The sequence below is a fragment of the Populus alba genome, chromosome 10 (genome assembly GCF_005239225.2).
Source record: "Populus alba chromosome 10, ASM523922v2, whole genome shotgun sequence".
Taxonomy (NCBI): Eukaryota; Viridiplantae; Streptophyta; class Magnoliopsida; order Malpighiales; family Salicaceae; genus Populus; species Populus alba.
This window is the reverse complement of record NC_133293.1, coordinates 20,275,558-20,298,378: the sequence shown is the minus strand read 5'-3', so window position 1 is coordinate 20,298,378 and position 22,821 is coordinate 20,275,558. Positions and strand designations below refer to the sequence as shown.

The 22,821-nt window shown below is 35.3% G+C and overlaps 4 protein-coding genes across 10 annotated transcripts; 1 reads left to right on the top strand and 3 right to left on the bottom strand.

The window, feature by feature from the left end:
- Positions 1-744: 744 nt before the first annotated feature.
- On the bottom strand, positions 745-3,934 carry LOC118060013 (serine/threonine-protein kinase PCRK1). 3 transcript variants are annotated; one of them, XM_035073089.2, is made up of 5 exons: positions 3,467-3,934; positions 2,555-2,986; positions 2,048-2,308; positions 1,687-1,809; positions 745-1,412 (listed from the first exon to the last, which is right to left on the bottom strand). In XM_035073089.2, the coding sequence occupies exons 2-5, from the start codon at positions 2,960-2,962 to the stop codon at positions 888-890; spliced, it is 1,317 nt and encodes a 438-aa protein (XP_034928980.1). In that variant the 5' UTR covers positions 2,963-2,986; positions 3,467-3,934; the 3' UTR covers positions 745-887. The 3 variants fall into 3 exon arrangements, with proteins under 3 accessions (XP_034928980.1, XP_034928982.1, XP_034928981.1); XM_035073091.2 differs by having other exon boundaries at positions 2,555-2,982; XM_035073090.2 differs by lacking the exon at positions 3,467-3,934 and adding an exon at positions 3,190-3,408.
- Positions 3,935-6,565: 2,631 nt separating this feature from the next.
- LOC118060010 (ABC transporter G family member 28) lies at positions 6,566-14,495 on the top strand. 4 transcript variants are annotated; one of them, XM_035073084.2, is made up of 14 exons: positions 6,577-7,208; positions 7,642-7,718; positions 7,957-8,229; positions 8,625-8,688; positions 8,784-8,930; positions 9,111-9,145; positions 9,346-9,419; positions 9,623-10,548; positions 11,446-11,742; positions 12,187-12,681; positions 13,218-13,366; positions 13,605-13,894; positions 13,968-14,101; positions 14,212-14,495. In XM_035073084.2, the coding sequence occupies exons 1-14, from the start codon at positions 6,967-6,969 to the stop codon at positions 14,366-14,368; spliced, it is 3,360 nt and encodes a 1,119-aa protein (XP_034928975.1). In that variant the 5' UTR covers positions 6,577-6,966; the 3' UTR covers positions 14,369-14,495. The 4 variants fall into 4 exon arrangements, with proteins under 4 accessions (XP_073267953.1, XP_073267952.1, XP_034928975.1 ...); XM_073411851.1 differs by lacking the exon at positions 9,346-9,419 and having other exon boundaries at positions 6,576-7,208; positions 8,784-8,926; XM_035073085.2 differs by lacking the exon at positions 7,642-7,718 and having other exon boundaries at positions 7,069-7,208.
- Positions 14,496-14,715: 220 nt separating this feature from the next.
- Positions 14,716-18,646, bottom strand: LOC118060012 (ATPase GET3B). 2 transcript variants are annotated; one of them, XM_035073088.2, is made up of 11 exons: positions 18,404-18,645; positions 17,673-17,884; positions 17,517-17,579; positions 17,248-17,358; positions 16,850-16,924; positions 16,683-16,751; positions 16,546-16,611; positions 16,123-16,200; positions 15,948-16,046; positions 15,404-15,538; positions 14,774-15,233 (listed from the first exon to the last, which is right to left on the bottom strand). In XM_035073088.2, exons 1-11 carry the CDS (start codon positions 18,579-18,581, stop codon positions 15,096-15,098), a joined length of 1,224 nt encoding a protein of 407 aa, XP_034928979.1. In that variant the 5' UTR covers positions 18,582-18,645; the 3' UTR covers positions 14,774-15,095. The 2 variants fall into 2 exon arrangements, with proteins under 2 accessions (XP_073267954.1, XP_034928979.1); XM_073411853.1 differs by lacking the exon at positions 16,683-16,751 and having other exon boundaries at positions 14,716-15,233; positions 18,404-18,646.
- A 757-nt stretch (positions 18,647-19,403) lies between these two features.
- Positions 19,404-21,261, bottom strand: LOC118060011 (probable serine/threonine-protein kinase WNK11). The gene has a single exon (XM_035073087.2). The coding sequence runs from the start codon at positions 21,169-21,171 to the stop codon at positions 19,525-19,527; it is 1,647 nt and encodes a 548-aa protein (XP_034928978.1). The 5' UTR covers positions 21,172-21,261; the 3' UTR covers positions 19,404-19,524.
- Positions 21,262-22,821: the final 1,560 nt, after the last annotated feature.

Below are 22,821 nucleotides of genomic sequence, written 5' to 3'. Positions count from 1 at the left end.
ATTCAAAATAAAAAAAAATATGACATACAAATGTTTTAATAAATAATCTCAATGTGCTATTAATTATTAATAATCAACAGTAAACAATTTTCTCCTGTGCAAAATTCCCTTTTTGTTTATATAAAAAATGAAAATTATTGTGTTAATTAAAGCACAATGGATTGGGAAAGCACCTAGCTAGCACGTTTAACTTCTAAATTCCTGCATGGTTGGATATATTACAATCATGACTTAATGTAAGATTCTGTTACATTTTTGCTTTCTTATTCAAGGATATATATATATATATATATATATATATATATATAAGAAATGTGTTTAAATATGAAGAGGTTAAAATTAATAAATGCAACGAATATGCTACTTATTTGCATATCACCTTTCCCTGTATAAATTTGCTTTCCCTTGTCATCTCTGTTCGTGTGCTTGAATTGTATTCATTTCCATAGAGGCCATAGGCATCAATCAATGAATTATAAGAACCAATCTAGATTCAATGTTTGTTGATTAAGCAAGTTTACCCGCAAGTTGGCGAAATAATCTAAGTTATGATTCAAAAAAAAAAAAAAACTAAAATGATAGTATTTTAGTTAAAAAAAATCGATTCAAAGTGAGACTTGAACTGAGTTAAGATCTTGGTTGCTGAGTCACAAAGATGATCGATTTTACGGGATGAGTTTTATAGCTATATCTTTTATTAATCTAGTGCATTCCATTCTAAAACTTGTAACAGCAAAGAAATCCTGTGGCAAACTCATTTACGTTATTCAACATTTACAATTGTACATCGGAGTACACAGGTAGAACAAAGTAATTTACTTACACGTAACAAAAATGGACTTCATCGAAGCAAGATTGATTTGCCCAGTTCTCCATTTGTTTTGCTTTCAGCGTGTCCTCACTAGCTTGGTTCTCCATGTTCTCCAAGTTGACCAGCATCCCTTCTGATCTCCAATTATTGAATCCAAAAACCTCCTTTTCATACGTTCTCTTCCATGTCCTTCAGGAGCATCTTTCGGGGCCAAACTCTTCGTGCAGAGCAAGGGGCTTCCATTGTCTGTTGTATCAACAATCTTGTTGATCATACCCAGGATATCGCTCATTTTCGGGCGTGTTTTGGCCTGTCGTACCAAGCACCGGTTAGCTACAGAAGCAAGCTTTTGGGCAGCCTTGATGTTATATTTTCCATCGAGCCTTGGGTCCATGATCAACCTGAACTTTCTTACATCAGAGAGGTGTGGCCTGACCCATTCCAAGAGGTTTTGCTCATTCTTCGGCCGGTTCCGATCCAAAGGACGCCTGCCTGTTATCAGTTCATAAAGAAAAACTCCAAAGCTCCACACATCACTTTTAGACGTGAGACGCCCGGTTTGAATATATTCAGGAGCTGCATATCCTATAGTTCCAACCACCTGTTTCCAAATCAGATAAAATGGTTTCTCAGTTTCTTTAGGTCTACAAACTGATCATACTAGCAAGTTATCAAGATGCATTGATAGAGTCTCCAAGACCATAGATGACTCTGATAAATAGCCTTATCAATTCAGTATAAAAAAGTTTACAAAAATGTAGTTTATGTGCAAATGGAAGTTAGTTATGGTATGGCTTCTCGCGCTACAGATTGGTGACAGAACAGTTTGTTTGACATGGTTTGAGGATCATTTCAAGTAACCATGAACAACATACCGCAGTTGAAACATGGCTCAACCCATCTGAAGGCCCCAACCTAGCCAACCCAAAGTCTGATAGCTTTGCATTCCATTGGTCATCCAGTAGTATGTTTGAAGACTTAAAATCTCTGAAAATAATCTGCAGCAACAGTGAAAGAAAAATGGTAAACGCAGTGGAGTGAAGTGAAACAGCTACATACTAAATTAGACGGTGCCAAACAAACTTGAAACGACGAGCAGAAAAAAAAGGTAAATATGATGATCAAAAACCCGAGTCTCAATCCCTGAGGAGGGGAGGGAGGGGCAGAGGGTTCACAAAAGATGAGTAGTAGCAGGTCCTGTTACAACAATATCCTAGAGAGTTAGGTTAAAAATACCTGAAAATCCATTGCTTCATGGAGGTATGCTAAGCCTAGGGCAGCATCCAGGGCAATCTTTACTCTTGTGGCCCAAGGAAGAACTTTCTGAAATTTACTGGACAAGTGATCCTGCACACTTCTGTTGGGCATAAATTCATATACCAGAAGGCGCTGGATTCCCCGTTCATCGTCCTCAGCACAGTAGCCCAGTAATTTGACAAGATTTGGATGTTCAACAATTCCTAGAACATTTACTTCAGTCACCCATTCCTTGTGCCCCTGCGAACAAGATGAATTTAACCTCAGCAAAATGAACCAAGAGTCTGAAGGCAATAACTTTCTCTCTTCTTAATTACGTTCTTAGTTCAATTCTCAGAATGTATTAGATTTTTAAGTGCTAAGATTTTTCCAAGGTAAAATATAAAGCGACAATAATCTAAAGGAAATAATCCCAAGACAAGATGAAATTTTGATTTAAGAATGATATGTAGTAAACAAGGCATGGAGAAAAGGGAGAAAGCTTGCCTGGAGCCCTCTTCTGCTCAGTTGTTTGACAGCGATATCGATTTTCTTACTTGAATCTTCCATGCTCCGTATTACTCCCCTATACACACCACCAAATCCACCCTCCCCGATCATTACAGAGCGGCTGAAACTCTTGGTGGCCGTCTTCAGTTCTGAGAATGTGAAGGCTTTAAGATTGCTCTGTCTTTGACCCAAAGAAGCAAATGAGTTCGCAAATGAGTTCTTTGTGGACGATTCTGTGCTAAAATCTGACACATTCTGAGAATTGAGCTCAGACCCGGATTTCCTCAGGTCACGGTCAGTTGACATCGACATTGATGTAGATGAAGTGGACTGGACAGAAGCAGATTTCGTTACAGTCTTTGGTTCTTCATTTTTCTCCCTGCTGGAGAAGTGAAAACACTTCATAGCTCCTAAAGGACAATTGCCTGGCTGCATATCCACAATTGTATCAGCATTACAACAATGCCACCAGAATTAAGGTCACAGTTAAGCAAAAGTACAAAAACCAGACATGTTTATAACTTGAAACACATCCAAATTCTCTTAAAATTAGCAATGGTATTCATAGATGCAGAACCTTAACCTGTGAAGTAAGGTAATCTATTCACTTGCAAAACTGACTAAAGACTTACATATAAATCAAATCATACATGCCAAAAGGAAGCCAGTTTTCTTCACGACACACAAAGCACCAGAGTAAAAAAGATAATTAACCTAAGCATCAACCCTGAAGTTATTTTCTAAAGGCAATAAGCTCCTTATTCTTCTTTAAAGAAACCCTTTTTCTAGATAAATAAGCCCATCAGCGAAACAAAGCAAGCAAAGACGATAAACAGAGTCAACTAAAGCACGAAAATTTAAAACCCATTTTGCTAGATAAAGACGAAAAGGAGGCAACAAACAACTCACTTTTCTTGTAAAATAGAAGGAGACAAACAGAACACAGCTCTTGTTATCCTTCACAGGTATGAGGGAGATATCTTAAAGAAGGACCCAGAATCCAAAAAAGGGTGGAAAGAGGGCAATCATAGACAGAACAACGAGCACTCCATGATCCAAGGCCAGTCAATAAAAGGCAGCTGGATTGTAGCTCACCAACCAAAGCCATCATTTAAAATGAAAGAGACAAATTATGGAAGCGTTTGAGCCAGTAAACGCCCTAAAAAAAAGAAATATTTTTTTATTCATCAAAGAAAGAAATCCAAGAACAAGTGAAGATGTGAAAGGGGTTTTCTTCGCTTTACGTGAAAGGAAAAACCGAGTGAAAGGTATTGGAAGCTGCGTTGTGGGTGCGGTTGTTTCTTTAAAACATGGGATTCTTTCATCTGGTTGAAACCCACAGGGACTCGGTCCTCTCTACAGTTTTCGTGGGCATCTTCTATTCTATCGCTTTTCTAATAATACGTGTCCCTTGCTGTTTTTGAATGTTGGTTGGAAGTTGGAAACCATTCAGCCCCAAAAGCTCCGGGATGTGCTCTCTCCTTTCTTTCTTTCTTTTTTTAATAAAAGTTTTCTTTTTCTTTTTTTAATTAATTTTAGTATTTTTGATGCATCATGCCCTTGCGAGGGGTGTGTTTTTAATATATCTTGAGATAAGATTTGATTTCTATTTATATAGAAACTGATTTGAAAATATTATTTTTCTTGGAAGTTAAAAAAAAACTCCTAAAAACATTTTTTTATATTTAAATTTGAAAACAATATGATAAAAGGCAAGGATGGATAGAACTTTTGAAGTTTATGCAAAAAAATATATAGTGTACAACTGTGTACAGAAAAGAATTATTAAATTAAAAAAATTATATAAAGTCAAAGATTGATAGAGGAAAGAACGTGTTTGAAAATATGATTATTATTACTTTTCAGAGTGTTTTTTATTAAAAAAACATGTTAATAATATATTTTTTATTTTTTAAAAATTATTTTTAAAATCAGCACATCAAAATGATTTGAAAACATTAAAAACATATTAATTTAAAATAAAAAAAATAAAAAAAAATTAAATTTTTTTTAAAAATACTTTTAAAAAACACTCCCAAACAGTACATTGATTATGAAAGAGAAACGTTGATCATTTGTTTTTTATTTGATGATGAGACATATGAGAATTTGATTACCAAATTTGTGATGGTTGCCTTGTCACGTGTTCCTGTCTTATTACTCGGAAGAAGCCGTGTGGACGGTTTCAGCTACTACTTCCATTTTATTCACATTACTGGTTCCGAGGCCCCTTGGTGCCTTTCAATCGTGTTTTCTTATTTTTCTAGTTTTAAATTAATATTTTTTATTTTTAAATTATTTTTATATTTTTATAAAAAAATAAAATAAAAAAATATTTTAATATATTAATTTTATTTAAAATATTTTTAAAATATAAAAATAATAAGGATATTGAAAATTAATGTTATTTCAACAACTCCTGCAACCACTTGCAGTGAATAAATGCTCTGGTGTGATCGGACGGTCAACATAACATTTACGTCCCATCCTCGTCAAATCACTTTTAATTTGACTTTGAGCTCACTAGAGAAGAGGTGGTTAATAATGTCATTAGGTACGTTCTACATTCCAAAAGTCAGTGAATCTTTAATTCTCTAACAACACAAACTGAAAATCAGTCACTTTCATGTACTTTCTTCTTTCTTTTTTTAATATGACTAAAAGTGTCTGTTTAGCATTAAGGATAACTATATATATATATATATATATATATATATATATATATATATATGAAAGTTTTATTTTTTAATTAAGATTTCAAATAAACAAAACAATTATTTTTAAAATTGTGATTGACATAAAAAACATAATTTTAATACTACCTTATAGCGCTACCACATCAGCTCCAAGCACAATATTGAGAATTTTTTAATTAATTTATTTAAAAATATATTAAAATAATTTTTATTTTATTTTTTTAAATTATTTTTAAAATCATCATATTTAAAATGATTATATAAAACATAATTTCAAATAAAAAAATTAATTTTTTAGAAAATATATTTTCAACTGTGCTGCCAAATACTATGTAAGGCGTTATATGAAATGCAATTCTAAATGACTATGAAATTTTAAATTTTTTCTCAAAATTATTTTTGTTAATAAAATAAAAAATTAATATATTTATAAATAAAAAATATTTTAAAAAATAATTATTACTTTTGAAAAGTTAAGCAGGTGACACTATTATGATATAAATGGGTTTGAGCTATAGTACTGTAGGCTTGTTTGAGCCCCGTATGAATATTGGGCCATGTACTCGAGCTCCAGTGAATCAATCAGGCCCTCTTTCTTTCTTACTTTAAAACTGTGGGCCAGTTTCGACTTTAGAGATAGTTCACAGTTTAGCTGTGACAAATCAGCTAGACATAAACTATTCTGGTCAAGCTAGAGGAATTGCAAGAGATTTCCCAGAAAGCTTATGAATTTATAGTCATTGGTACGGCGTTGCCTTGCTGTAGTCCAGCAAAACACATAATGTGGGCGCCGTTTGTGATTTGGCAAGGGCATTCCCGTTTGTTGTTGTGTTCGCAGGGTAAAATTTAAGTTTTTTTTATTTAATATTAATATTTTTTATATTTTCGGATTATTTTGATATGTTAATATTAAAAATAATTTTTAAAAAATAAAAAGATATTATTTTTAACAAAAAATACTTGAAAACAATTGAGATTTAAGAATCAGAGTTATGGTTGGTCGTTTCCTTCGTGCCATGTAAAAAGAGAAGGAAAACCGTGTCCTGCAGATCAGCAAGTCCTCATCCAAGGCAAAATCTATTCATTTGGGAGGCTTTGGCCCCTGTATTGTACATGGGAAGCGCACATTTATATTGAAAACAACATTAAAAAAAAACATTTTCATGGCCCAATGTTTTCATGTCCTTCTGCCCGATGTTCTGGCTTCGATGGAATGTCCAATGAAGGAAATCTCTTTTGATCTTCTTCAACATAACAAAAGAGACAGCTATCCATGATTTTTCTGATTTTTTTTTTTCATGGGAACCAAATTAACATTCATGAACGTAAAAATATATACGGAGCCGTCCAAATAGGCGAAGGTGCCAAGACATGCTCTGCATCTCTTACATATTGGTCCCACCTTCCCCTACTCTGTTCTATATCATCAAAAACACAGTTGACCTTGAACCATCACATGCTTCCTTCATTCCTCTCAAGGCTACAAACACAGCCGCCTTTCCAAGAACAAATTTTCCCATGTAAACCAGTCTTTTCTTGACAACTTGTAATATAAAACAAAGAGCACCCTCTTTTTGTCAGCTCAATCTTTGCCTTTCTCCTCTCTAATTGTCAGAAGATGAACTTGAACATAGCCAAACATCTTGAACTACCATAAATTTTCAAGCTTTATCAACCCTTTCATGTCTTTTCAATTCACATAGCTTCACTTCAATGCCAAAAATGGGCTTAAAGAAGCTCAAAATCTGCACTTCTTGGTCAATGTTAATCTGGGTCGCTGTAGTTTTGAGTTTACAGCATTTAGTCAGGTGTCAAGATGCGGGGGACTACAATGAAATTGACAATCCTGCAGTTCTTCCACTCATTACACAGCTTGTTTATAGCAGGATGTCAAATCTGACAGCAGTTATTAGCAGGGATATCAGCAACCGATCTACTTTCTGTATCAAAGACCCGTAAGTTACTACCTTTACTGGTATATGTTTGTTCAAGAGAAAAATTTACAGCAACCCTTCTTTTTTTTGTGTTGTTTTGGATTCTGGGTTGTCAGTGAATCATGTTAGCAATGTTAAATGCTTTAAATTGTACTTGATCTAGCGTTTCCTTTTGTTTTCTTGGGTTACTAATGCTGGAAATTTGAGAACTTGTAGCCTTTTCTTTTTAATTTATTTTCTGAGATTTCTCAGTCTTGAATGATAATGCTGGTATGACTTCTGGAGGCATCACAAAAGTGAAACGGGGAACTAGCTATAGCTAAATCGTGTGCTGCTTTCTGTTTTCTCGGGTTATTGGTCTCAAGCTAGATTTGTTTTATGCCTGATCTCCTCCATTTGATGTGTCTGTACATTTTGTACCGGGGAGTTAAGTTGAAAGCTTAATTTGTTTCAGGGAAGATGATTGGAACCAGGCATTCAATTTTTCTTCCAATTTGGATTTCTTGACGAAATGCATTCAAAAGACTGGAGGTATACAAGTACTTGGATTAGAAATAGAAGGCCTAAAGCACTTTGCTTACAATTAGTCCTTTATTTTCATGAGTTGCAATTCTTTCTTGCTGAAAAAAATGAAAAAAATAAAGAGAAGAATTTCTTGTCTGTGTATTGTTTTCCTTTTTTCGTTATACCATGTTACTCCTAGTTTAAAGCATTTTAATTGGTAATGTACATGTTCTGGACCTTATGGTGTATTTAATTTGTTCAACAGGAGATATCACACGGCGGATATGCACAGCAGCAGAAATGAAATTCTACTTCAACAATTTCTTTCAGCCTTCAAGCATTGACAATTATTTGAAACCTAACAAGAACTGCAATTTAACCTCGTGGGTTTCTGGTTGTGAGCCAGGATGGGCTTGCAGTATTGGTCCAAATCAGCCAGTTGACCTTGAAAATTCAAAGGAAATCCCTGCAAGAACTCGCAGCTGTCAGGCTTGCTGTGAAGGTTTCTTCTGTCCCCATGGCCTTACCTGCATGATACGTAAGTATTAGAGAATCATGTTAATTATTTCTTGCGAGTAACTTTCGGATGAGAGCCCTCAAAGTTCTAATTCTAATTAACTCTATTAGGAAACTCCATGAGTTATCAATTGCTTTTCTTATTTCATACTTACTATCCGTTCCCCTGGAAACAAAAACTTGAAGTGTGATGTTTTTTCACTTTATTTTACTTCCTTGTATCACTTGAAGAAATGGAAGAAGAACTGTTATAGTATTCAGTTCCCTACTTCAAAGTGTACCACGTTGGTTTAATTTCTTGGTGTAACTTTACTTCTCTTGAGAATCAAGTGTTACTTCATTAATCTTTATCTAAAATTATCTGGTTTATCCCTGACATTTTTCATTTGTTCTGAATTGGGATCTTGTGCTTTGAAGCTTGCCCGCTAGGTTCTCACTGTCCACTTTCAAGACTCAATAGGGCAACTGGAGTATGTGAACCGTAAGTTTGGATTCCAGTTTGATATTGTTACTCTACTCTTTTGATCTGAATTGCTTGTAGGCTATAATGCATATACACTATGTATGGTTTTGCAGGTACAGTTATCAACTACCTCCAGGACAGCCAAACCATACCTGTGGAGGAGCAAACATATGGGCTGATGTTGGCAGTAGTAGTGAAATATTCTGTTCAGCTGGGTCATACTGTCCAACTACGGTCCAGAAAAATTCTTGCAGTAGTGGGTATTACTTTTTGACCAAAACTTGCTTAACAACCTATTGTTTCTTGCTGCAAACTATCTCATAATGTGTTAACAATGAAGTTGTAATATTTCAATTGATATATAGTTTTTATGATAATTTAAACTCTTGGAGGTCATGTTCTTTTTTTCTGATGGGATGCGTGTTTTCATCATTTTTCAGACATTACTGCAGGATGGGATCTACATCCGAGACACGTAAGGATTTTCTTTATTATTATCAGTCTTTAATCATTCTTGTTGTTGTGAATTTGTTTACTGTGACATCTATGCTAACTGAATTTATATATTCAGGATTTGTGTTCTTGCTATTATAGACTATTCTGTTTCTATGACTCCAATATTGCTTTTCACCTCTCCTTTATTGATGGTCTTGACCTTTGCCAACTGACTTGCAGCCTGCTTCAAGTTGACTTCATGTAACGCAAACTCCCCAAGTCAAAATATTCATGCCTATGGGATTATGTTAATAGTAAGTTATCTCACTTTACATTAAAATCTATCTCATACTTGTTCTTTATGTTCCAAATGTTAACCTAATTAATAACTCATGACCTGTTTATGCTTCCCGAACATCTTACAATATTCTTCGTTTTGTTTATGAATTCTAACGATGCATTCCTCTCAGGAAAAGTAGCTAGCTAATAGAGATGAAACCTTTATTTGCTTATGCAGGCTGCTTTGACCACTCTGCTACTTATTATTTACAACTGTTCTGATCAAGTTCTCACCACTCGAGAGAGAAGATTAGCCAAATCCAGGGAAGCAGCTGCAAGAAGTGCAAGAGAAACAGCACGAGCACGTCAAAGGTGGAAAGCTGCTAAAGATTCTGCTAAGAAGCATGCAAGTGGATTGCAAGCTCATTTCTCACGAACATTTTCTCGTAAGAAATATGTCACGCATCCTGAGCGACTTAAGATTTTGGATCAAGCTAAATCTGAAATAGATGAAGATTTGTATCCTACAAGCTCAAATGCTTCGATTACATCTCTGTCTTCACCTGCACCATCAAAAGGAAAGAAAAAGGAACCCAATGACCTTATGCAGGTTATGCATGAAATTGAAGATGACCCTGGTAGCTATGAGGGGATCAGTCTTGAATTTGAAGATCCAAATACTAAGAGACATATGCCAAAGGGAAAAGAAATGAATACGCAAACCCAAATTTTCAAGTATGCATATGCTCAGATTGAGAAAGAGAAAGCTATGCAGCAACAAAACAAGGATCTCACATTCTCAGGAGTAGTTTCTTTGGCCACCAATACCGAAATCAAGAAAAGGCCTCTAATTGAGATTTCATTTAAAGACCTAACCCTTACTTTGAAAGCCAAAAACAAGCATCTATTAAGGTGTGTAACAGGCAAAATCAAGCCTGGCCGTATTACAGCTGTAATGGGTCCATCAGGAGCTGGGAAGACAACCTTTCTTTCTGCTCTTGCAGGAAAAGCAATTGGATGCAGGATGACTGGTTTGATTCTTATCAATGGGAAAAATGAATCCATCCACTCATATAAGAAAATTATTGGTTTTGTTCCACAAGATGATATTGTGCATGGAAACTTGACAGTTGAAGAGAACCTCTGGTTCAGTGCACATTGCAGGTATTCCACATTTTGACTCTGACACATTTCAACATTAGTTTTTATCTCAATTTTTCATATGAATTTTTTTTCATGTATTATTTAGCAAGTTTCTGTAGATGATAAATTAATTTCAAACAACAATTAAAAAGTTCATCACCAATAAGTAACAGTGTATTGGACACAAGATAGGTGCAACTGAGTTTACGACCAAGTGTCCGAATAAGAAAATGCTACATTTTGATAGAGGAATTAAGACAAATAATCCAATAGGAATAAGTTTGTAAAGCATAATTACTTCTGGTCAATAGGAAAGGTAAATATCCAGCAAATGAATAAGGCTCCTATTGCTCCACATCTACGTGAAACCACACTCACCAAGTGTTCCCTACATGTAAAGGCTGTAAACTCCTTGCTTTATTGGGCATTGTTTACTTCATGCAGTTAAGTCTACCATATGCTTGGTTTTGAATTATGTCTTCCGATGCTCAAGTATGGCTCTTGGAGAATTCGAGTATTGCCAATAAACGGGATCAGTTTCTTAGTGAATTTGAAGTGAAAGGCCAGAAGCTTTTTTTTTTTAATAAAAAGGACAACATGCTATGCAATACATATGCATGCCTGCATGCATGTTTCTGTTGCTCTTTCCTCCATTTCTTTCAATATCATGCACTTCAAATTTGTTCCTAAGGGTATGCATAAAAAAGAAACAATAAAAATGTGTGTGTGTTTGTGTAGGGTTGTTATACTATGAATCATGACTTGGAGCTAATGCTCTTTCTTCTGTGGAACTTTTCTGCCTTACCTTTTACTCGTGCATTCCTCATGATGATTTCTGTACAATCCTCCCTAACCAACCTTTTTTTTTTCTTTTTTCTTTTTCTTTTTTTCTGTGTAATCCACTCCTGGTTACTGAAGACTATCTGCTTTCATGCCAAAACCAGATAAAGTTCTGATTGTTGAAAGAGTTATTGAGTCTTTAGGTCTACAATCAGTACGGGACTCTATGGTAGGAACAGTGGAGAAGCGAGGAATTTCTGGAGGCCAGAGGAAGCGAGTAAATGTTGGACTGGAAATGGTCATGGAACCTTCACTTTTGATCTTAGATGAGCCCACATCTGGTCTGGACAGTGCATCCTCTCAGCTTCTTCTTAGAGCACTTCGGCGTGAAGCTCTTGAAGGGGTAAACATCTGCATGGTTGTTCACCAACCAAGGTAACAATTATGATAACTTGTCTGTATTTTTGAAGATCTTTAATCTTTAAGTTGTAGTTTAAATTTGCTATGCATTCCTATGGTTACACAGTACCGTATTAATGAGGAAAACCAGGTGCAAGTGCATTAATAAACATCTCATGCAGTATACTTGCTGTTTGTAAGGTGACCTAATTTTTATCCAAGCAATATAACTTGTCACACTGTTAAATAGGAAGCCAACTATAAAAAACTAAAATTTGATGAGATATGCAATGGAAGTAATGCAACAGGCAAATAAGAAGACAATCATTTACAAGAAAAAATTGAGAGAGAATTCTATCAACCAAGAAAAATTGTAGACTCTATTTCTTTCAATGCAAATCCATGCTTTTATCTAATCTGAGCGTGGGGGCTTCAAAATTTTAGTATTTTCTTAACTAATGGGTAGAACTTCTGCTTCAGCTATGCCTTGTTCAAAATGTTCGATGACTTGGTACTTCTTGCAAAAGGTGGCCTTGTTGTCTATCATGGTCCAGTGAAGAAGGTTGAAGAATACTTTGCAGGCCTTGGGATTCGTGTCCCAGAGCGTGTTAATCCTCCTGACCACTATATTGACATTTTGGAGGGTATAGTGACATCAAGTGCGAGCTCAGGTGTGAATTATAAGGAACTTCCTCTTAGATGGATGCATCATAATGGATACCCCATGCCCCCGGATATGCAAAATTATGCTGCTGGACTTGTTATGTCACCAGTGGAAGTAAATCCAGATCATGGATCAAATCCTACTGACACTGGAATGGGGGAACAGTCTTTTGCTGGGGAATTATGGCAAGATGTTAAGAGTAATGTGGAGTTGCATCGGGATAAGATACGACACAATTTTTTGAAGTCCAGTGATTTATCATATCGGAGAACTCCGGGAGTATTCCAGCAATACAGATACTTCCTTGGCAGGTAAATTCCAAGTGATTTGTGACTTTTTCAGTTGTTTCTGAATATATAATATTCCCAGAAAGCTTCATATTAGCTGAAGGGAGCATGTTAAATGCATCCTACACATTTTCAATTATTATTTCTTTTTGGGGTAGAGGTGTATCAGTGCATTTGAATTATTTATTCTGTGAAAGATGTGAGTTCTTGTGTACAACCCTGATAATGAAGTCACTGGCATGATTTTCTTTTGAAAGATTTGCTTAATGTTGTAGCTCATCCTGTTGGATTATTTCTAGGAGAAATGGTAGGCTCTGATCTGGAAACTCCCTAGAAGAATATTTAAAGAATATGTTTCAATCCATAATGACTTACTATTTTCACTTCCAAAATGCTAACTGCAGCCTACATTATATTTAAGCATTTATTGAGTGAATAATTAAACTCCAGTGGTTTTGCCCCTGTAAAGGGAAAATATGATTTAACCTTCACCGATGAAATGTGAGTAACCATTTCTGCATTCTGCTTCTATTCTTACTCTTGATCTTCACAATCAACAGGATTTCTAAACAGAGACTAAGGGAAGCTAAAATCCAAGCAGCAGATTATCTGATCTTATTTCTTGCCGGAGCCTGCTTAGGATCAATTACAAAACCCAGCGATCAAACTTTCGGGGCTACTGGTTATGCACATTCCATTATTGCAGTTTGTGAGTAGGAAAAACTCAGTTACTCTAGCTGTGAGGTTTTTTTTTTAATTTTATTTTATTCTTGGTTTATAAAGGCAGGAGTTTAAATTTCTTGAAAGAACTTTGACTTGGTTTTGCCTCTAGCTAACTCTCAGTTGACTCTAGTATGGTTACTTGTAGGACATAAAACAAACAGCAGTAATCGATATATCATTTTCATGCACATTTTCCTAACCATTACTCATATTACTGATTTCAGCTCTCCTTTGCAAGATAGCGGCTTTAAGAACATTTTCTCTTGAGAAGTTACAGTACTGGAGAGAGAGTGCCTCTGGCATGAGCAGTGTAGCTTACTTTCTTGCCAAGGATACATTTGACCATTTTAATACAGTGGTCAAGCCAGTGGTTTACCTCTCTATGTTCTATTTCTTCACCAACCCAAGATCTTCCTTCACCGATAATTACATTGTCATGCTGTGTCTTGTCTACTGTGTAACTGGAATAGCCTATGTACTGGCCATCTTTTTTGAACCAGGTCCAGCCCAGCTGGTGAGTGAAGGTGCTTTAGCTAATTTCCACTTCACAGGTCATCTGTTTTTACTGACAAGTTTCTTTCTTGCAGTGGTCAGTTCTTCTTCCGGTTGTTTTGACTCTCATTGCATCACAACCAAACAAAAGTGAAGTTTTGAAGTTTGTAGCCAAGCTGTGCTATCCTAATTGGGCTTTGGAAGCATTTGTGATTGCAAATGCTGAAAGGTATGACAATCGCCTTTGCTAAAGTAATTTGCAAATGCATGTTGTGTACTTTATATCGTTACTGGTGACTTGATGACACAAACCCTAACCCTGTTCCTTTTCCTACTCAGGTACTATGGAGTTTGGTTGATTACTCGTTGTGGTTCTCTAATGAAAACGGGTTATAACCTTCATTATTGGGGTCTATGTATATCCATCCTCATACTCATAGGTCTAGTTAGTCGAGTTGTGGCATTCTTTGGGATGATAACCTTCCAAAAGAAGTGAACTCATAGTCCAAGCACCATTCTTTTTCCATTATATATACTTGCAAATGTGGAAAGTCATTGAAGCCATATGCCCACAAATCCAAATATTCTGGCCTCCAATCAATTTTATCACATTTTGCAGTTTATTCTAGATTTGCATATTGGAATCTTGGAAGTGGATTGTTATTGATTTAGTCAACTCCTGCAAGAAATGATATTCTTTTCGACAAAGAAGGGGTGTTAGTAGCTAAAAGCATTCGATTTGTTTCCATTCCATGGGTTACAACTGATTGGCACCTTGTGCTCATTGGGAGCCACATGGATAGCATTGTTATTGCTGTCAAAATTTAAGTTGGATGACGAGCCTAGAGAACTGATAAATTTAGCTCTTCAGTTGCATGCAAAGATGCATGCGCCTTTACCCACTTGAAATGACTAGTTTTTCGTATATGAAAATCATGGCGACAAGGAGAAACGGAAAGCTGAAAGAAAAACAAAAAAAGTACAAAGTACTTGGAACTTTTCACCCTCCACTACCGATCCTGCTCTACGTGGATTCACAGTGGATTCGGAAGTATAGAGGAGATTTCAGCTTCTTCTGTATCAAGTAATTGCTGCCGGCAACGAAAAGAGTATTTAAGTTATTAAAGAAAGAACCTAAACCTCCGGTTCCCGTAGCTCTTCATTTGGAATGAAATAGACATGCCCAAGCAATTGCATGGATCATTCTAAGTTTCCACAGATACTCATTTCCATATAATATCCCCCAGAAATTTAAGGGCTGGAACACCTCTGATCTCTACATCAACTAAAGGTGCCTGTATCAATGTCAAGTTCGAGAGTTCTGGATCATTCTGTATCATGTCAAGAGCACGCGATTGATCCTGAAATTTCCAAAAAAAATGATTTAACAATTTGTTTTTGGTTAAACCTCAGCTCAAAATGTTACTCATCGCAATGAAAAATATTATTTTTCCTATGCTGCAAGTGCAAGGGATATGAGTGCGGTGGTTATATTGATTTTCAAAGCTGCAAACAGTAACTGAATTAATACCTTTCTTTTCATTGCACAAAACTTGCAATCAGTTGCAGATGGAGGGAGAATTTGATTGACAACAAGCTTCTTAACAGGAACATTCTCCTTCTTCAAGGATGCACGCAACCTAGACGACTCATTGATTGCCATTACCTTGGAAAAACAAACGAAATGGTAATTATTCCTTTTGAAGCAAAACACTCCTAATAAGCTAATATACTTTAGCTATCATTTTCCGCTCTTATGCAAATGAGCTACTCTAAAAATTACACAATTATACTCTGTCCATTCAAGGGTATATTGTGCATTGGACATGTTTCCCCAACAGTCAAGCAAATCAGTGTTCTAGAGAGCACAGCAAAGCACGGAAAATTGCGACGTTGCTCCATTTATTTTGTTTTACTTTATTTTTCTTTTAAGGGAAGAAAAAAGTTCTCCCCTCAAAGCTTAGACTTAAAGAGGATTACATTAAGCGAGCAAATAAGCCCTTCAATCGACAAGGCAGATGCTCATTAAAAAAAATAACATAACGAGTATTTAAGAAGATTTTTTGACATATTACCGTGGGAATCGTTACTATGACAAACTCTGTGGAATCTGTGTCACGGAAAAGCTCACGCACTTTTATCATCCTTTCCCTCAATTGCTCCAATTTGTCAGCCTGCAAAGAGAAAGAATTAAAAAAAAAAAAATAGGGGGGGGGCATAAAAGCCGTCTCCTAGTGAATTCAGGCTTACAGCATCCTGTTGGGTGGTTTGCTCCTGGCCAAAGACTGATTTGATAGCTGAGGTTGCTGAAGTTATTTTTTGTCTAAGCTGCAGTACAGAGAAAACAGTTTTAGAGTAATGCAAGGTAACGAAATAGAAAACTGTTTCAAAGGAGATAAAACAAGTTATCATCATTAACAACACAATCCATACACCGTAGTTATTCCTTTGATATACAACATGGCGTACAACTCTTTAAAAGACACCAAATTCATGTAAAAATTAAATGGTGTGCAGTTCATTCATTATAAGTGATGTTCAAGGAACTACCTACAACTTACACTGTATAACAACACTTTTTCTAGACAAGCAATTCAAGATTAAATTTTCCAGGTTTTTCAGAAGTGTCAAGAACACATTTATGTTTTCATTGTTTCATGTTGGTGTTTCTACCTTCAATATCTTGCCAATGGATGCATCCAGGAAGTCTGGCAAGGACAAAAGTCGCAATGTATGGCCCTGTAAAGAACAATCATGAACCTCCATTGATTCATTGTAAACATTCACATAATTCTGGTGCTTATGCTCACCGTGGGTGCAGTATCAAAAACTATTCGAGTAAACATACTATATTCCTGTGATTCAAGAAACTGCATCACCTGCCATAGTCTTTATTTTCAGCAAGGAAACAAAAAATACAGAGAGCCAGTCCACTCACAATACAAAAAGAACAATGAAAAACGAAGATAAAACATACTTTGGCAATTGCCATAGCTTCATCCAAACCAGGAGGAGGTGTGTCCAGTAGCTCTCCCAATTTCAACTCTCCTAACTTTGTCAATAAAAAGATGAAAAACAGGTCAAGAGAAGTACGGTATCAAGCATAATCCATAATATAAAGATAATTCCAATTTTTGTTTTGATGGAGGGGGCAGATAGATCAAAAGTTCTAGGTGAAGGTTCTTAAAATCACAAGTGCTACTTGTCTAACTTTGAAGGACAAACAGAAATCGAAAAGGGAAAATCAGAGAGATTTGCATTGACTATCAAGTTATAACAGCATTGAAACCATGAATGATGAAATGGAATGCAAGTTCAATTGGTGTAAGATACTATCTTAAGTTGCAATGCCAACAACTATAGACAAGGAATTACCTGTTCAACAAGCATTCCAAGTCCCATGCCCTCCATGAAGTCTTTGACCCCGGTTCCACCATTTTTCTGAGTTGCGCTACGAAATTCTTCCCGAGCCTTGTCAGGATTTATCTGTTGGAAAACTAAAAATCTGGCTTACTGAGTACATAAAACAGCAAAACCACCAACATATATTCTTTTTATTTTTAGAATAATGATTATCTCAAGGTGCACATGAAAAAAAAGAACCACCATCGAAAGAAAATCACGGGAAGATTTATCCCACATACCTCAAGTGCAAACAGTGGACATTCAGGTCCTTCAACAGGTACTAGTGTACCTCCAGTCAAATCCTGAATAAAAACACGACACTCATGTTAAGCTCTACTAAAATGCAAAGCAGATATTAGGAAACAAAACAAGAAAGGTATTTTATAGTCTCCAACCTGAGCAAAAGAATCACTCAAGGAGTGTGCTGGATCAGTTGAAACCACTAAAGTGGGGTGTCCACTGTTTGCAAATTTCACAGCAAGTGAAGCAGCACAGCTTGTCTTTCCTACACCTCCCTTCCCACCAAGCATGTAATACTTCCGCTGTGTCCCAGCAACCATATCATCAAATCCGGCAACATCTTCCACTGGAACGGCCACTGATCTCACTGCCAAAGAGAACAGACAAAACAAAAAAAAACCCACTTCAACACAGTCAAATTCTCTAAGAAGCTGCTGAAACAGAAACTCTTTAAAGAACATTACTTTTCTAAATTGGAAACCACCATTAAACATAATATATTAATAAAATCGTTCCCTCCTCCATGACATATAAATATTTCATCAATGAATTCATCAATTAACAACTTTGTATTAACACTGAACTACACAATTCATCAATCAAAATCCAATTAAGCAAAGCTGGCCAATGAAACAAAGACAAAGTAATGACTCTCAATTCATATTTCAATCACAAAATATTTTTTTTTTAAAAAAACCCATCAAATTCTACACTTAAGCCAAATCCCAGTTAAATAATCCCACTTTTACAAATCTTGAGAAACCATGATAAATACGTTAAACAAGAAAACAGGTAAAACCCCAAAAAGTTTCTATCTTTATTGATGAAATAAAGACCCAACAACAAAGAATCAGGAATTGAACATTAATGGGTTTGAAAAACTCACCTCTAAATGAACTTTCATGATAAGCCCTTTGCTTGATAGAGAGAAGGACAAAGCTTGAAGATTTTGGTGCAAAAGAGAGCAAACCCACTGTAGCTATGGAGTTTCTTGAAGTAAATAACTTGCATAGAGAAGATGAAACTAAAGAAGAAGCGGAAGGAATTACAGAACAAGAAGCCATTTTTAATGCTTTGGCTTGCTGGTTGCTGCTTCTGGCAAGAAACAGAAGAGATTGTTTTTGTTTAGGATTTTGTTTGTGTGTGTTTATATACTTTCTTCTTGGACAAACCTCATAACAGTCCCCAACTTATAAGAAGATCTCCATTACGTCACCTAATCTATTTTTTTCTTCTCAATTAGGTTTCCAATGCATCAATTAATTCTCAATCATATCCTTATCTTAGTTTAAACTAATAGAGTTATTAATAATTTATGTCAAAAAATCGAGTGAATTCTTCTTTCCCACAGAAAAATAATCATGCAAAATTGACCTTGCCAATTGATTAGGAGACAATACAGATACAAGTTTTCTTAAACCATTCTGTTGCCACCAGCAGTTCATAAATGGCGCGGTCTAGCTACCCATTGTATCTGATCAGAGTAGACGCGTAGAGGACAATAATCTGATAGCCTTCTCTGCAGACCTGTCAGATTTATAGAGCAACAAGGGATTGACAGAACTTTTGTGATTACTGCAAAAATTCTAAAAGAATGCAAGAGAAACATCACCACAATTAGGATGATTTGAACCTTAACTGATGCATTTTGTATAGTTAAAAGTATAACAGGAAGATTGGAAAGTTTGATTTTTAATCCTTTATATGGTATTTTTTGACAACTGAGCCTGTTTTGATTTAAAAGACTTTCAGAAGAGAGAGATGGCTAGAGATTGACAAAAAAGCTTTTACTCAATTGCTTTGGAATTCAGAAGCTTCCAGGAATAGAAAACAGATCAGATAGAGAGATTAGATTCAATGCAAGAGTCTGTGTGTACCACATCACTATTACTCACAAATTGGGCTAGCAAATAAGTTAAATAATCCTCATGAGTTTGATTTTTAATCCTTTAGATGGTATCTTCTTGTGAAATTTTCTACTGCTTCCTCCATTGTCCTCGTGTAGCTTTAGCACGTCAATTTCTTCTGCTTGGTATGGATAGTAGATGCAGGACAAGCTCTCATGTTTTTCCTACCAAAGCATGAACCAATCCAGGAGCACACAAAATTTCTTGCAGATTTCTTGTGTTCTGGTAGACATCCATCATCAAGCATCATAAAGTCTGAACCCAAATTGTGAGTATTCAATTGAACATCGCAATGGAAAGATCCCAAAGGCTTGTTAGTTCTGGCACAAGAGGAAATTGTCACATCTTGTTCGGCAGAAATTTCTGAATTAATTGATTGTGAAGCTTCTTGTTCTCTGACAGATTGTAAGCAATCAGGATGCCTCTGATCAGGTGCACTCGCGATGCTTCCACATGAAGTTTTCAAGCTAGGAACCAGCTTCATTACCAAGGCATCAATCAACTTAGCACTATAAGCTGCATCTTCAGGTGACAATTCAAGTTGTTCAACCATCTCCTCAGCTACCGAAACTGCAGTATCTGAATCAAGATAAAAAGAAAACTCCACTTCCCTTGATTGACAACATGAAGTTTCCGTAATGTTCAAAGTCAATGAAATCGTATTGTCGTCGATTTTCTCCCCTCTTAATCTGAATTCATTTTTTTCGTTGACCTTGCAAATTTCTGGAGTTGAAAACTGGAGCTGCTCATTGATACTTTCTTTACAAGATCCTACCAGAAGCTTCTTGTTGTTGCAGTTCATCGAATGGGATTCTGCCAGTGGCAAGCTGGTCACTTGCTTGGGCATGAGATTATTGGGTAACTTCATAGAACTAGAGACAGTACTATCTTTTGAATTTTCAGTTGCTAGGAATGGATCTTGCAAAAGCTCTATCGCCGACAATCTCAAAGAGGCTGGAACTAGGCACTTCTCTATGAACTGTTTAACTTGGGGATCACTCACCTTATCGAGGGAAGCCGGCTTCACGCCCGAGATAACCTTCTTGTATATCTGCCCTGGAGTTTTGCATTCACAACATGGATATTCACGAGTAACCATCTCTAACATGCACATGCCGAAGGAATAAACATCGACAAGCTCATTGTATTCCTCTTCACAAAGCTGATCAGGAGCCATATATGCTGGAGTACCTAAATCACATAAACCAGTAGAGCGTTGCATAACAATGGCTAGTCCAAGATCTCCAATCTTAACCTCTCCATTGTTTCCATTAACAAATATGTTATCGCATCTCAAATCGCCATGAATGATAGGAGGTTCATGAGTATGTAAATAGTGCAAACCTCGAAGAATCTGCCTTGCCCAGTTCTTAATAGCCTTCGCATTAACACCCTTGTGTTTCTTGCAATACTGACTCAAACTCCCAGAAACGAATATCTCAGTAATCATGTTGAGAGTTTTCTTCCCATCATCGATCCAAAAATCATAAATCTTGATGATGTTCTTATCTTTCAACGACTTCAATAAGCGAGCCTCAGTGGTCAATCTCTCTAGTTGTTTTGGTGATACATGCTCGACGTTTACTTGTTTCCATGCAACTTCAACTCCATCAACTTCATCGAAAGCCCTATATGCAGTCTTGACCACTCCTCCTCCCAAGATTTCGTCAGACCTAACGAACCGACCTGTAGGATCTTTCTCCAGGAACTGATGATCATCGCTATTTTCACATGAACCTAAATCCATGTCTTCTAATATAAAAAACAACTGGCAACCCTCCAAAAACAAACTACGAGACAGTAGAAAAAAAAGAAGCAAAAAAACACTGTGTCTGCTTTTGTTCTCTATATATCGCTGTTTGTTAGTGTACTTCCCTAAGGAAAACGAATCCGCATTCAATACATTTAAAAGAACTAGGGTTTTCAATATTTATATGAAACAAGTATTTCTTTTCAATACGGTAATCGAAATTTTTTAATTACAACTTCATCCCTCAAATTACATTAGCATGGTTTTATATATTAAGATTTTTTTTATTTGTATTTTTTACATATACAAAGTGTCAAAAGATATTTTGATGATGAATTAAATATTAATTTTGTGAAATAAAACTTTATTTAATTATAGTTAAATATATAATTTTTTTTAAAAATAAACTAAATTTAACAAGCAAAAAAAAAAAAAACAAAAACCATATCAGGATATTGGAATGAAAAAACTTAAACTTGCACCTTATAGTATTTAGTTTATTTACTTTTTAATCCTTGTTAATTTAACATTTCACATTTCAATCTCAAAATTTATTTTTTATATTTTATTTGCTAAATACTAAGAGATGAAAGAGAAAATTACAGAAAAATATTAAGGAGAGAAAATTAAAGTGTGTGGATGGTGAATTTATATTTACCAAAAAAATTAATTTTAGTATTAATAAATTTGTTTTGTTTAGAAGAGTTTAATAGAAAGATGTTTTTTTTTTAACAATGGTCTAAAAAAAATTAAAGTCATTATTTATTTTTGGATTTATTTTTTTTTTTTTTTGTTTATAACAACTAGAAGTTATTTTAGAGTTGAAAATGGATTTATATATAAATATTTTTTAGAAGTTTTTAAATAAAGAAAATGAAAAACAAGTTTTAGAGTTCTAAAACTCTAAGCCTTGAACATAGATGATCGAAAAACTAGTGAAGAGAAAGACATATTGACTACCCTAGCGAACTTCCTATCATCCATTTAAAAAACAATGTAGCAGACATGGTCCACTTAGTTAACAAAAAATTAAATTGATCCTACTCGGATCTACTTGCTATCTTTTTTACACTAAAATAAAATAACCTGACCAAAAGCCCCCGAATTGTAACGAATCTTGTAAAATTGAATTAAGGCCCAAATCTAGTAAGAATGATTAGGACCAAGGCCCATTATCAGTTTAATCTATTGCAAAAATAATAAAAATACATATATTATTTATGTGTGAAAAGACCAGGACTTTGATGTTGCTGTGTATTTTGGAGTGTAATTTGTTGATGGGATAGCTGATAGATGACGATGATAAAGATGAAGATGAAGATGAAGAACATATTAAAACAATAGAAAAACATAAAAAAAAAACTTCTTTTTTTTTTAATCAAACTATTTTTAAAATGTAAAAAACAAGCTTAAAATTGATATTGATAGTGATGTTGATGATTATGATAATTTTAAGAATTTGAAAGTCTTGAATCTTGGGGTTACAGGGTTGACTTGTCCATGCTTTTTTTTTAGGTTTCTAGCCTTTAAAATTGATTTAATTTTTTTATTAAAAAATAAAAAAGAAAAACAGAGTGACCAATAAGGCCATGCTTGTTTTTTAGCCATACCTTGGGTTCTGGCTAAAGGCTTGGTCTAAGTCCCAAG